The 12354-nt window shown below is 48.7% G+C and overlaps 1 protein-coding gene across 3 annotated transcripts in view; it reads right to left on the minus strand.

Moving 5' to 3' along the window:
* Window positions 1-12354, minus strand: part of LOC121567442 (serine/arginine repetitive matrix protein 2-like) — a 65120-nt gene that overhangs the window by 35595 nt on the left and 17171 nt on the right. The window contains exons 1-2 of one of the 3 annotated variants that reach the window (XM_041877489.2): window positions 4613-4728; window positions 747-1138 (exon numbers count right to left, since the gene is read on the minus strand). In XM_041877489.2, coding sequence (XP_041733423.2) covers window positions 747-1088 — 342 coding nt within the window. In that variant the 5' untranslated portion in view covers window positions 1089-1138; window positions 4613-4728. Of the gene's footprint in view, window positions 1-746; window positions 1139-4310; window positions 4729-12354 lie in introns of those variants that run through there. The other 2 variants (XM_041877488.2, XM_045220839.1) reach the window with 2 other exon arrangements.

Consider the following 12354-nt stretch of genomic DNA (forward strand, 5'->3'; position numbering starts at 1 on the left):
TGCATGCATGTATATGTGTGCGCACATGTGTTACATCAGTGAGTGTGTGTGTGTGTGTGTGTGTGTGTGTATGTATGTATGTGTGTGTGTGTGATCAGTCACAGACTCCTCATTGTCGCAGGCCAGCTGACCCTGTCGGATAGGAGTGTGAAACATCCTTTTGAAGTAATGACTTGGATTTACTGCTGCTTTCATCCTGTGCCATGACCTCCTCTCGCCCGCCTCGCGTTCCACCTGGGCCACTGAAGGATGGAGCCACAGAGGCACACAGGGAGGCCAGACAGGACTCCAAGATGGCCACCGAACGAGGAGAAGATGAAAGCATTGTTCACATTGTATTTATAGGAAGCTAGTGGGAGAGTCGAGGAGTTCCTTTGTAGAAAGGGGTTGAAAAACTGCTGACACAACCTCCAGTATCCATGAGTTCAAGTTTTACTATAGACATTAGGCATTGTGGTAATTCCAACTCAGAAATAATCAACTCACTATGTATACTGTAAACTGTATACATGCCAATATGTAAACCATATGATGATCATGTTAAAGCCTATTCTTTCCATGCCAATATGGTACCATGTACCAGGAATGGGGAGGTAATGGCTGTAGCTAGATTTACTGGGCAGGTGTAGCTGCCCTCAGGCCTTTTCCAGCAGCAGGCCAGAGCACAGAGAGGAGACACACTGACTGTGCTGAGGACAGGAGGAGAGGAAAGGTGAGTGGATGGGAGGGGAGGGCTTCTTTCTTACCTCTACGATGCTCTTTAGGTCCCTGACGTACGCCTGCTCCGTCTCCACTATCTCCAGCGCCACCCTCTCCAAGTGAGACAGCTTGGGCGGGGACGCGGGGAGCTGGGAGAGGGGGGTGAGGTCCAGGCTGATGTCGGAGCCGTTGCGCTGCGGCGAGGAGGGGTAGGCAGGGACGGCCCCGTAGGGCAGCGAGGAGGAGGAGGAGGAAGAGTGTCCGTCCTGCAGGGAGGCAGAGGAGGCAGATGAGGCAGAGGAGCTGAGGCTGGCCGTGCGGTCGCTGTCCGAGCACATCGTGTTGACCGAGGTGCAGCTCCCGCGGGAGACACGTTCCGACGAGGCCATCCTACCCACAATGCTGCTCAGGGAGGACACGGAGGAGGGGCGCTTGGCAGCTGAGTGAGGGAAGAAGGGAGAAGATGGAGAAAAGGAGGAGAGGAAAGAAGGAGACAGTCAATGTCATGTCAACATAAACCAATATAAACTATTCCAACCAACCAACGGCGAACGCAGGCCTGTTTTAACCCTACAGGCTTTTCTTGGTTCACTTTCACACTTCGCTTAAGTGTATTAAAAGAAATCAGTTCAAATTACCAGGTTGGGCTGCCAGCAGCAGTTGGGAAATAGGTTAAGGACACAGGTGCCAGAACACCTGGCCTTCTTCTCTTGGGGAACAATAAGACAAAAGACTTACAGTACTACAAGACTAATGTGCAGGTTGGTTTCTGTAAGCCAGAGCTGGCTGACTGAACAGCTTACTTTATGTTCCTCTGAACATGACCACAAAGCTGCCATGCAGGAAACAAGGGGTGTCAAAAAAAAGGTGTAATTACGAGAAAATCTTCATTTTTTTCACAGTTTGGTTGCTACAATCTCGCTGTCAATCTTCTTGTTCTGGCAACCTCCTGCACTTATGTGCAAAAACACACAAAGCCAATTCAGGGCTGGCAGGAAACAGAGAGCCCAATTTCCTCCCCCCAGCTTGATCTGCCGGTCGGTGGACTAAATTCGCTGAGGTCCCAGTGACCCCCTTTATTAAGACCATCTCAGCGTTGTCAGTCAAGGCCAATTGAACACAGGGAACAGAACACTAGACACAGAAAGGTTCTGTCTGTAATCAAACAATTTGAGAGAATATAGACTGGTTGTCATGGTAAATGAGAATGAAATAAGCCCAGGCTGCGAAAAAATACTTTCATTGTGTTGAGAGTAAAATGTAGAACTGGTGGTGCTACAATGGCTGCCCACTTTAGAACGGGAGGGCCAACCGAGAGGAACAATCCATCACTTCCTGTGGCATAATGGTTCAGTTTAAACAACTGTTACATGCCTCGCTCGCTCACTAACCCTTACATGACGACAACGAATACAACAACTCCTTATTTAGCTGCTGTATGTCATCCACTGTTTTCTTGTTATCAAGTGTTTCCCAAATTCCACTATGTAATCAGGAATCACTATGAATCGCAATGAACCATGATTGTGCAATTGTTTGTCTGTGACCTTGATGTATGTACCCCCATCTATCAGAAGCTTCTTTTAACCATTAGCTGTTGCAGACATTCACTATGGTTTCGTTGCTCGAGGGCATTCACACAAGATTCTAAAGCATTTTAGCAGAATTAATTGTCTGAATTTGATTTAAGCAAACTCATAAGCTGCTAGAAGGGCAGTGTTTATCTACATTGGCCTGATTCCAAGAAAAACAGTAGAATGACTCCAGTCTTATATGGATGGAAAATGACTTGGCTTCAGTACAGAAAAAAGAGAAAGAGAAAAATATGCCCTCCAGCTAAACATAGATGCTTGACTGGTGGTAATCGCCATGTAGTAAGATGCAGGGTGAGACTCGTATCACTTCAGGAAACAAAAAGGTCAATTATGATAAGCTATGCTATTAAAAACAAGGATTCAATTACTGTTTTCTATTGTTTTGTTTTTACAATGGGTTAAAAGGAGGTCAAATAGCCCTTATTCTATAAACACATTGGATATTTATGTTAAGACACTTGACTGTAAAAGGGCAGATGCATTGTTACCAATAATTATATAGAAAAATGATATAATCAGTATAATTGCTCCAAACTCTTACTATACTTTCTAATTGCAGACATTTTATACAATCAATCTTAGTGGTTTTCCATGGAGAGTGTCCAAAGGTTTAATTTTCAACTTCATGGCTGCCCAATTGGGAATTACCTTATTCGAGGCTAACACAGACTATAAACTTGCAGTTTGCGGATATGGATAGAGTTTCCATGGTCATAACTCAAATCACTGTATTATGCAGTGCTATATTGCTCTAGTCAAAGCTGATACCTGACCCATCGTCTTTATCCTCAGCCTGGAGCCTGGGGGGTAGCAGTTGTTTTCCAACACTCCCATTCAGACAAATTAAAAAAAGGTGCTATCTACAACCTAAAAGAGTTATGTGGCTATCCCTGTCGAATAACCTTTTGAAGAACCTTTTTCATTCCAGGTAGAACCCTTTTGGTTCCAGGTAGAACCCTTTTGGGAGGGTTCTACCTGCAACCAAAAAGAGTTCCACCTGGAACCAAAAAGGGTTCTCCTATGGGGACAGCCAAAGACCCATTTTGGAACCCTTTTCTCTAAGAGTGTGGCCAAGCTGGGCTACTAGCATAGCTGAGTAGGATTTTGTTGATTCAACTAATCATCTTTTATACAGTAATGTCACTGTAATAAAATGTTTTTGGGGAAAACTGGCAATTGAACCATGAGAGTAGAATGGATTCAACTCAAGAGACCCATGTGGGCTCAAGTGGAACACTCCGAAAGATTTTTCTACACTGACGTATGACCAAAGCTGCTCCAATGTAGGTATATACAATTGCAGTATTTTCCCTGGCGTCAAAATGTTTAAGACAGCCCATCAAAACACAGACATGTGGGCTGAGATGAGATCAGAGAGAAGGTCTGAGAGAGAGAGACCAAAGGTCTGGAGTGGATACATGTCACACTCTGAACAATCCTGCCACAATCGGGGTTAAACATGTTAACATAATGTACTAACACAGGATATATGGCCAAAGCCATATCTGCGTTGACAATTCCTGTGCACACTAACCTACCTAATAGCCATAGTAATATATACAGTGGTTTATTTGTTTCAGCTGCCATTTCCCTAGTATTTGCTAAGACATTATGTTGCAGCAATGGGTACTTTCTGGCATATAAGAATTAAACACAGTATTGTTAACTACCTGCTATAAACTAGTACACATTGGTGCTTGTTGTAATGAATCCCATAAAAACAACAATTAGTTATTAGGTCATAATTATGTAATTACAATTGACCATGTAACCAGAAAGTAAAATCAGGTAAATATTACTGTAAAATAAAGCATAACCACACTGGTCAGTGCAGGCCTTGAACAATCTACTATTTCCATTTATCCAGTAATGGTCCAATGAGAGCTAAGGACAGCTCCACTAACTCAATCACCAGTGCTAACAGTCTCCCGCAGTGCCAAACAGGGGCATGCCTTCATCTACTGATGGTTAGAATCCATTAGAGACCTACTCCAGCAAACAGCAACAGTCACCTACCTGCTAAACAGTGAGCTCAGTCTCTCCCCTGGCCTCCAGAATGCATGAGGTCAGCCTGTTTAAACTACCGTATCCAAAACCACGGCCATGTCCCTGTCAACGACTAATTCACCACACTGCTGCTGCTACTGCCACACTTGGGCTCGGCTCCCAGACAGTCCCATACAGGCAGAGTTCTCAGACCACTGACCAGCCAACTCCACACCCCACACTGAACCCTCTGGCCTGGATCCACCGCCCGCCCGCCGTTCAACCAAACTCAGTTACGTCAACCACACTCCAATTCAACTAACAGTTATTACAATTGATTGTTTTTCCCCCCGACAGCACACCTCCATCTCATCTCGTTCATCTGGCAATGGCCTGTCTAGAGCACTTTGTGAGTCTGACTCTGTACAGACTACAGAGACTACAGAGACAGGAACTGTGAGAGAGAAAGTGAGAGAGAGAGAGAGGGGGAGAGAGAGGGCGAGAGAGAGCGAGAGAGAGCGAGAGAGAGAGAGAGAGAGTGTATTTTTTAGTCGTCAGATTTCCTGTTTTAGTACACCTCAGGGTGCAAGCCACTGATGAAGCAAGGGCAGAGAGGAGGCGAGAGCTTAGCACAGTTGCTATTTTCTGCTCTTTCTGAAACAGAAAAAAAGCTCTGAACCCTGCAGAGAAAACCACAAGGACATGCTGGCCTTTCATGTTGCATTCGCCTTATTTGGTGTTTTGGAATACTGATTATTTGGGGGAGTTTCAAGTCAGATGTGTGTGTGTGTCAAAGACGGGCTTTGATAAAGAGAAAGTAAACAGATGACATAGTTTAGGGGGAAGATGGTCCTCTGCTCACTGACATAACAGTAAAGCCTGTGTGTGTAGAACGAAGCCTGCACCTGATAACCCACCAGAGGATGTGGTTGGGACCAAAAACACATTGTTTTTAGCTGAGAGCACGCTTGACTTTGGTGCAGTTGCCAGGGGTGACAGGGGGGAAGTGCAAATGAGCTCAGTGAGAGACGTGTTAACTTTGAAGGGTCATTAGCAGATTCCATAACATCAGCAACAACAAACTAGTAGGGAGTTACCCTGGTCCCTGCCTCGCTGACTAACCACAAACTGGCCAAGTCACACTGACCCAGTGCTCACAGGGCAACACAGTAGCTCTCCTGTCCTCTGGCTGAGTCTCTGTGAGATGTGGTTGACCTGAAGTACAGAGGCCTGCCTGGTGGGCCTCCACTGGGCCCCGTGAGTAAGACGAACAAGCATGCTGTGTTTCTGTGTGTTAATCTAGATGAAACTCACTGGGCATTCTACAAAACAAACATTCTCACTTGAGCTAAATACACCTGAGGGACAGGCAGTCAGTGAAAGATAATGCTTTAGACGGGACAAATTAGTTAGGAGAATGTAACAGTAACCTGAAAGAAAACATCATATAAGGAGAGCCCCTGAAGTGAGTGAAACTATAGTGGACCCCTTAACGACTAAAAGGCTTTCCTGGTTAAATATTGAAGGAAAAAACGAATACATAAAAATACCTATAAAAGCAGTACAATATACTTTGCATTATGTGAAACTTTATTTTCTAAGTTGGAATAAATGATCCTGTAATACAGTAGAATAAATCCCATACATTTGATCTTGTGACCCTTCACAATGCTGAGCCAAAGCTAGGCCACTCTAAGGCCTTCCAACTTCCCTATGTGTAACGATCCCGGCAGTCTGAGTCGGGTCCTGTCTGGTGACTAGTTTTTCTGTTCGTGATCTCCAGTTTCCCGAGGGTTCGGGAACGCTCCGGGGAGCTCTCTTGATTTCCGCACCTGCATCCCATCAGCAATCTGCACACCTGGTCCTGATCATCACCCTTCTTAGGCTCTGGCCTAACATCCAGTCCCTGCCGGATCGTTAGCCATGAACAGTAGGTTTACCAGAGTATCAGTCTTAGAGCCTAGCGTTAGTTTTGTTGTTTTTGCACCGTGTTGGTTTGTTGCTTACTTACCCCGTTTTGTTCCATCTGCAGTCACCCGTCCGGAACCTTCATCCAACCTCTGCCTGGTGGTCGGCGGCTGCCGACCCAGGATGGGATCAACCACTGCACCCCCCAACAACTAATCAACGCCGCCCGCTCTGTTCCCTGGATTATTCAGCATCACTCTTGAATTTGTAATAAACACTCACCTTCGTTTCAACTTACCTTGTCCTGGTCTGCTTCTGGGTTCTGGCTTAGCAACTGCGTGACAGAACGATCCGGCCAGTAATGAACCCAGCGGACCTGGACTCTGTTCGCCATGCCATTACCCATCAGGAGAAGATGTTGGGCCATCATAGCACGGTACTACAGGAGATCGCGTTGTCAGTTCGAACCTTTCTACCGGGTCTGACGGAGGTCCAGAACCAACGCAAGTTTCCGGTGGAGGATCCACTACCGGTTTCACCCATCTCGCCTGCCGCTTCTGGAGCTGTGTCCTTCCGTGAGCCCAAGGTTCCGACGCCGGATAGATATGAGGGGGAGCTGGGAAGATGCCGTTCCTTCCTTATGCAGTGTGGATTAGTGTTCGATCTACAGCCCTACTCTTATGCCACAGACAAGGCTAGGATAGCCTTTGTGATTGCGTTGCTGCGTGGTCGAGCGCTGGAGTGGGCTTCAGCCGTTTGGGAACGACAAGACCCCTGCATGGCTTCATACCAGGGGTTCACGGCCGAGATGAGGAAGCTCTTCGACCATTCCGTCCGAGGGAGGGACGCAGCTAGGCGCCTGTTTTCGCTTCACCAAGGAACTCGTAGCGTGGCCGACTTCGTGATCGAGTTCAAGACGTTGGCTGTGGAGAGTGGGTGGAACGAGGAGTCTCTGCAAGCGGCCTTTTACCAGGGTCTGTCGGAGCAGCTCAAGGATGAGTTGATCTCCTATCCGGAGCCTAGTGACCTGGACAGCTTGGTAGCCTTGTCTATTCGGGTGGATAATCGAGTTCGAGAGCGAAGGAGGGAGAAGCAATGGGGTCCGTCCAATCGATCAGCTTCTCAGTTCCCAGTCGGGTCGGGTGGTGGACCAGAACACGTCGATCATTCTCCACCACAAAGGATTAGTGGAGAGGTCCTCTCTCCCGATTCTGAACCCATGCAAGTGGGGCGGCACGGGTTAACCAAGGAGGAGCGTCAACATAGACGTAAGACCAACTGCTGCCTCTACTGTGGTAGCTCGGGACATTACATCTCCACTTGTTCCCGGCGGTCGTCAAACTGCCCGGCTCGCTAAAGTTGGGAGGACTTTTAGCGAGCCAGTTTCAACCTCTCAGTACCTCTGTCAGACCCCGTTTCCGGCTACCCTTGTGAACAGGAATCAGAGCTTAGCGATTAACGCTTTATCGATTCAGGTGCCGATGGAAGCTTTCTTGATGCCGAGTTGGTGGAACAGCTGGGGCTTTCCAAGGAGCAATTGCCGGAAGCCATTGAAGCGACCACTCTGAACGGCAGTAGTCTGGCACGTATCACGATGAGGACTGAACCGGTTAAGATGCGGTTGTCGGGAATCATTCTGAGATGATTTCATTCTTCATTCTGCCGTCTTCCCATGTTCCTCTGGTCCTTGGATACCCCTGGCTGAAGGAACACAATCCCACGTTCGATTGGGTGACGGGCAAGGTAACGAGTTGGAGCCTTGATTGTCATGCTAACTGTCTCAAGACTGCCTGCCCCCATTCGGTTCCCAGTCAGGTGATTGAGGCTAAACCCCCAGATTTGTCCCTGGTTCCCGAGACATATCACGATTTGGGGGAAGTTTTCAGTAAGCAGAAGGCTCTGTCACTCCCTCCCCACCGACCATATGATTGTGCCATCAACCTGTTCCCTGGAGCTGTCTACCCCAAGGGAAGGTTATACAGTATCTCCCGACCTGAACGTGAGGCTTTGGAGACCTACATCAAGGAGTCCCTAGCTGCTGGTCTCGTTAGTCCCTCGTCATCACCCCTGGGGGCAGGATTCTTCTTTGTGGGTAAGAAGGATGGCTCTCTTCGACCGTGTATTGATTATCGGGGGTTGAATGACATCACGGTCAAGAACAAGTATCCCCTGCCCTTGATGAGTTCTGCCTTCGACTCCTTACAGGGTGCTACGGTGTTCACCAAGCTAGACCTACGCAATGCGTATCACATGGTCCGGATCAGAGAGGGGGACGAGTGGTTGACGGGTTTCAATACACCGATGGGTCACCGAGTATCAGGTGATGCCGTTTGGACTGACCAATGCTCCAGCGGTATTCCAGAGTATGGTGAACGACGTCCTGAGAGATATGATCGGTCTCTTTGTGTTTGTTTACCTGGATGACATTCTGATCTTCTCGAAGGAACCTTCCGACCACGTCCAGCATGTCCGGCAGGTTCTGCAGCGATTGTTGGAGAATCGCCTGTTCGTGAAGGCCGAGAAGTGCGAGTTTCACGCCCACACGACATCCTTTCTCGGGTACATCATCTCCAGGGGAGAGATTAGGATGGACCAGGAGAAGGTTAGAGCGGTTCTGGAATGGGCCCAGCCCGGTACGAGATTGCAGCTCCAGAGATTTTTGGGGTTTGCGAATTTCTACCGCAGATTCATCCGGGATTACAGCCGTGTGGCCGCTCCGTTAACTGCCTTGACTTCCAGTATCAGGACCTTCAAGTGGAATCCGGAGGCGGATCGAGCGTTTCTGGATTTGAAGAGGCGATTCACCAACGCACCGATTCTCTCTCAACCGGACACGGCCCGTCAGTTCGTCGTTGAAGTGGACGCGTCTGATGTGGGAGTTGGCGCCATCCTGTCGCAGCGATGCTCCACGGACAGTAAACTCCATCCCTGCGCCTACTACTCTCGTCGCCTTTCGCCTGCGGAGAGGAATTACGATGTGGGTAACCGGGAGCTTCTCGCGGTGAAACTTGCCTTGGAGGAGTGGCGCCACTGGTTGGAGGGGGCGGAGCAACCGTTTATTGTCTGGACTGACCACAAGAATCTTGCTTACGTGCAATCGGCTAAACGTCTCAACTCCCGTCAGGCCAGGTGGGCGTTGTTTTTCGGACGATTCAAGTTTTCCTGACGTTCCGACCTGGATCTAAGAACGGCAAGGCGGACGCCTTGTCCCGGATGTTCTCCAAGACGGAGGAGAGTGGGTCCAAGACCGAGACAATTCTCCCCCGGAACTGCGTCGTGGGGAGCAGTTATGTGGAAGATTGAGGAGGAGGTGCTGGCGGCCCTTCGGACTCAGCCCGGTCCCGGTAACGGTCCACCCGGTCGGTTGTTTGTGCCTGAGTCGGTTCGTCCTGCTGTCCTCAAATGGTCCCACGCCAGCAAGATGGCTTGTCACCCTGGCGTGGCTCGGACAATGGCGTTTCTTCGCAGACGCTTTTTGGTGGCCTGCCATGGCCGAGGATACTCGGGGGTTTTGTTGCTGCCTGTCCAGTGTGTGCGCAGAATAAGAGTACCAATCGGCCCAGCTCTGGACTACTTCACCCCCTTCCTATTCCCGGCGACCATGGTCGCATCTGGCCCTGGACTTCGTCACTGGGTTGCCCGCTTCTGAGGGGAACACGGTCGTTCTGACTATCGTGGACAGATTCAGCAAGTTCGCCCACTTTGTGCCAATTGCCAAGCTTCCCTCTGCCTCGGAGACGTCCGAGATCCTGGTTAGGGAGGTTTTCAGGGTCCACGGTTTGCCCAGTGATATCGTTTCCGACCGTGGCCCTCAGTTTACCTCTGCTGTCTGGAAGTCCTTCTGTTTGGCCATTGGAGCTACAGTCAGTCTCACATCTGGTTTTCACCCCCAATCCAATGGTCAGGCGGAGAGAGCCAACCAGAAGATGGAATCCACGCTACGCTGTCTGGTCTCTTCCAACCCCACCTCCTGGGTCTCTCAGTTGCCTTGGGTTGAGTATGCCCACAATACTCTCCCTACATCTGCCACTGGGATGTCTCCCTTCCAGTGCCTGTATGGCTACCAACCTCCCCTGTTCCCTTCTCAGGAGAAGGAGCTCTCAGTGCCTTCTGTTCAGGCCCATATTCGTCGTTGCCACCGGACCTGGCATCGGGCCAGAAAGGCACTCCTTAGAGTTTCGGACCGGTATCAGCTCCAGGCGAATCGTCGCCGGATCCCCGCTCCCACCTATACCATCGGAGATAGGGGTTTGGTTGGCCACACGGGATCTTCCGTTACGGACTGAGTCTAGGAAGTTGTTACCGAAGTTCATTGGTCCGTTTGTGGTGGAGAAGGTGATCAATCCAGTGGCAGTTCGACTCAAACTACCGAGGGACGCTCAGAGTCCATCCCACCTTTCATGTCTCCTGCCTCAAGCCTGTCTTCCTCAGTCCTCTGTTGCCTCCTCCGCCTCCTCCTCCTCCTCCTCGGATGATCGGAGGTGGTCCTGCCTACACGGTGCGTCGCATCATGGATTCCAGACGGCGGGGGCCGGGGTTTCCAGTATCTCGTGGACTGGGAGGGGTATGGTCCTGAAGAGAGGAGTTGGATTCCGCGGCGACAGGTCCTAGATGCTGACCTCATCAGTGACTTCTACCGCCTCCATCCTGGCGCTCCGGGGAGTCCGCCCGGTGGCGTCTGGTCGGAGGGGGGTACTGTAACGATCCCGGCAGTCTGAGTCGGGTCCTGTCTGGTGACTAGTTTTTCTGTTCGTGATCTCCAGTTTCCCGAGGGTTCGGGAACGCTCCGGGGAGCTCTCTTGATTTCCGCACCTGCATCCCATCAGCAATCTGCACACCTGGTCCTGATCATCACCCTTCTTAGGCTCTGGCCTAACATCCAGTCCCTGCCGGATCGTTAGCCATGAACAGTAGGTTTACCAGAGTATCAGTCTTAGAGCCTAGCGTTAGTTTTGTTGTTTTTGCACCGTGTTGGTTTGTTGCTTACTTACCCCCGTTTTGTTCCATCTGCAGTCACCCGTCCGGAACCTTCATCCAACCTCTGCCTGGTGGTCGGGCGGCTGCCGACCCAGGGATGGGATCAACCACTGCACCCCCAACAACTAATCAACGCCGCCCGCTCTGTTCCCTGGATTATTCAGCATCACTCTTGAATTTGTAATAAACACTCACCTTCGTTTCAACTTACCTTGTCCTGGTCTGCTTCTGGGTTCTGGCTTAGCAACTCGTGACACTATGTTTACAGAGGCCTTTCCAATAAGAAGTGAACACCCTTAAACAATCCAAATTGTCTGTGCAGTTCCACAACATTTTCTGTCATGATTGACTCCGTTAATATAAGCACTCTCTTTGTTGGGAAAAACTGGGGGGTGGGAGGGGGACAAACTAAGTCCTAAATATAGTCACGCTCAGTGCCCTCCCATAGTCTCACCACTTCCCCCTAGTCAATTTGACAATTTGGACATGTCATTTCTATGCTAACCGGACACCCTTATCTTGGGCGTGCTCTGTAGCCTATTTTTTATGTCTAATCATATATGTGCAGATTTCTTTTTACCCCTAAACATTGTTCAACATTATACTTTGCGAGCAGCCACAAAACATTCAGTATACAGAACATTCACTCTAATTCTATACCCTTAACAAGAACTCCAATGTTACACCAAAAATCAACCTTGGTGTCTCTTCATAATGCTAGCTCATTACTCAGTTATTTCAGTCTCTATCATTAAAGATGCACTCTCAAACTTTTGTATAAATTTCAGCCAGTAGTTTTGATTTCAGCCAGTAGGGTCCACATTTTTTGTGTACCATGTCATCCAATTGTGTACTACGTCATCCATTTTGTGTGATATGATATGAATCCAATTAGTGCAATATGTTACAAATTTACTGTGCTTATGATCCCGGAGTGCATCTTTAACTACACTACCGGTCAAAAGTTTTAGAACACCTACTCATTCAAGGGTTTTTCTTTATTTTTACTATTTTCTACATTGTAGAATAATAGTGAAGACATCAACTATGAAATAACACATATGGAATCATGTAGTAACCAAAAAAGTGTTAAACAATCAAAATATATTTTATATTTGAGATTCTTCAAATAGCCACCATTTGCCTTGATGACAGCTTTGCACACTCTTGGCATTCTCTCAACTAGCTT

This window comes from Coregonus clupeaformis, chromosome 6, assembly GCF_020615455.1.
Source record: "Coregonus clupeaformis isolate EN_2021a chromosome 6, ASM2061545v1, whole genome shotgun sequence".
NCBI lineage: Eukaryota > Metazoa > Chordata > Actinopteri > Salmoniformes > Salmonidae > Coregonus > Coregonus clupeaformis.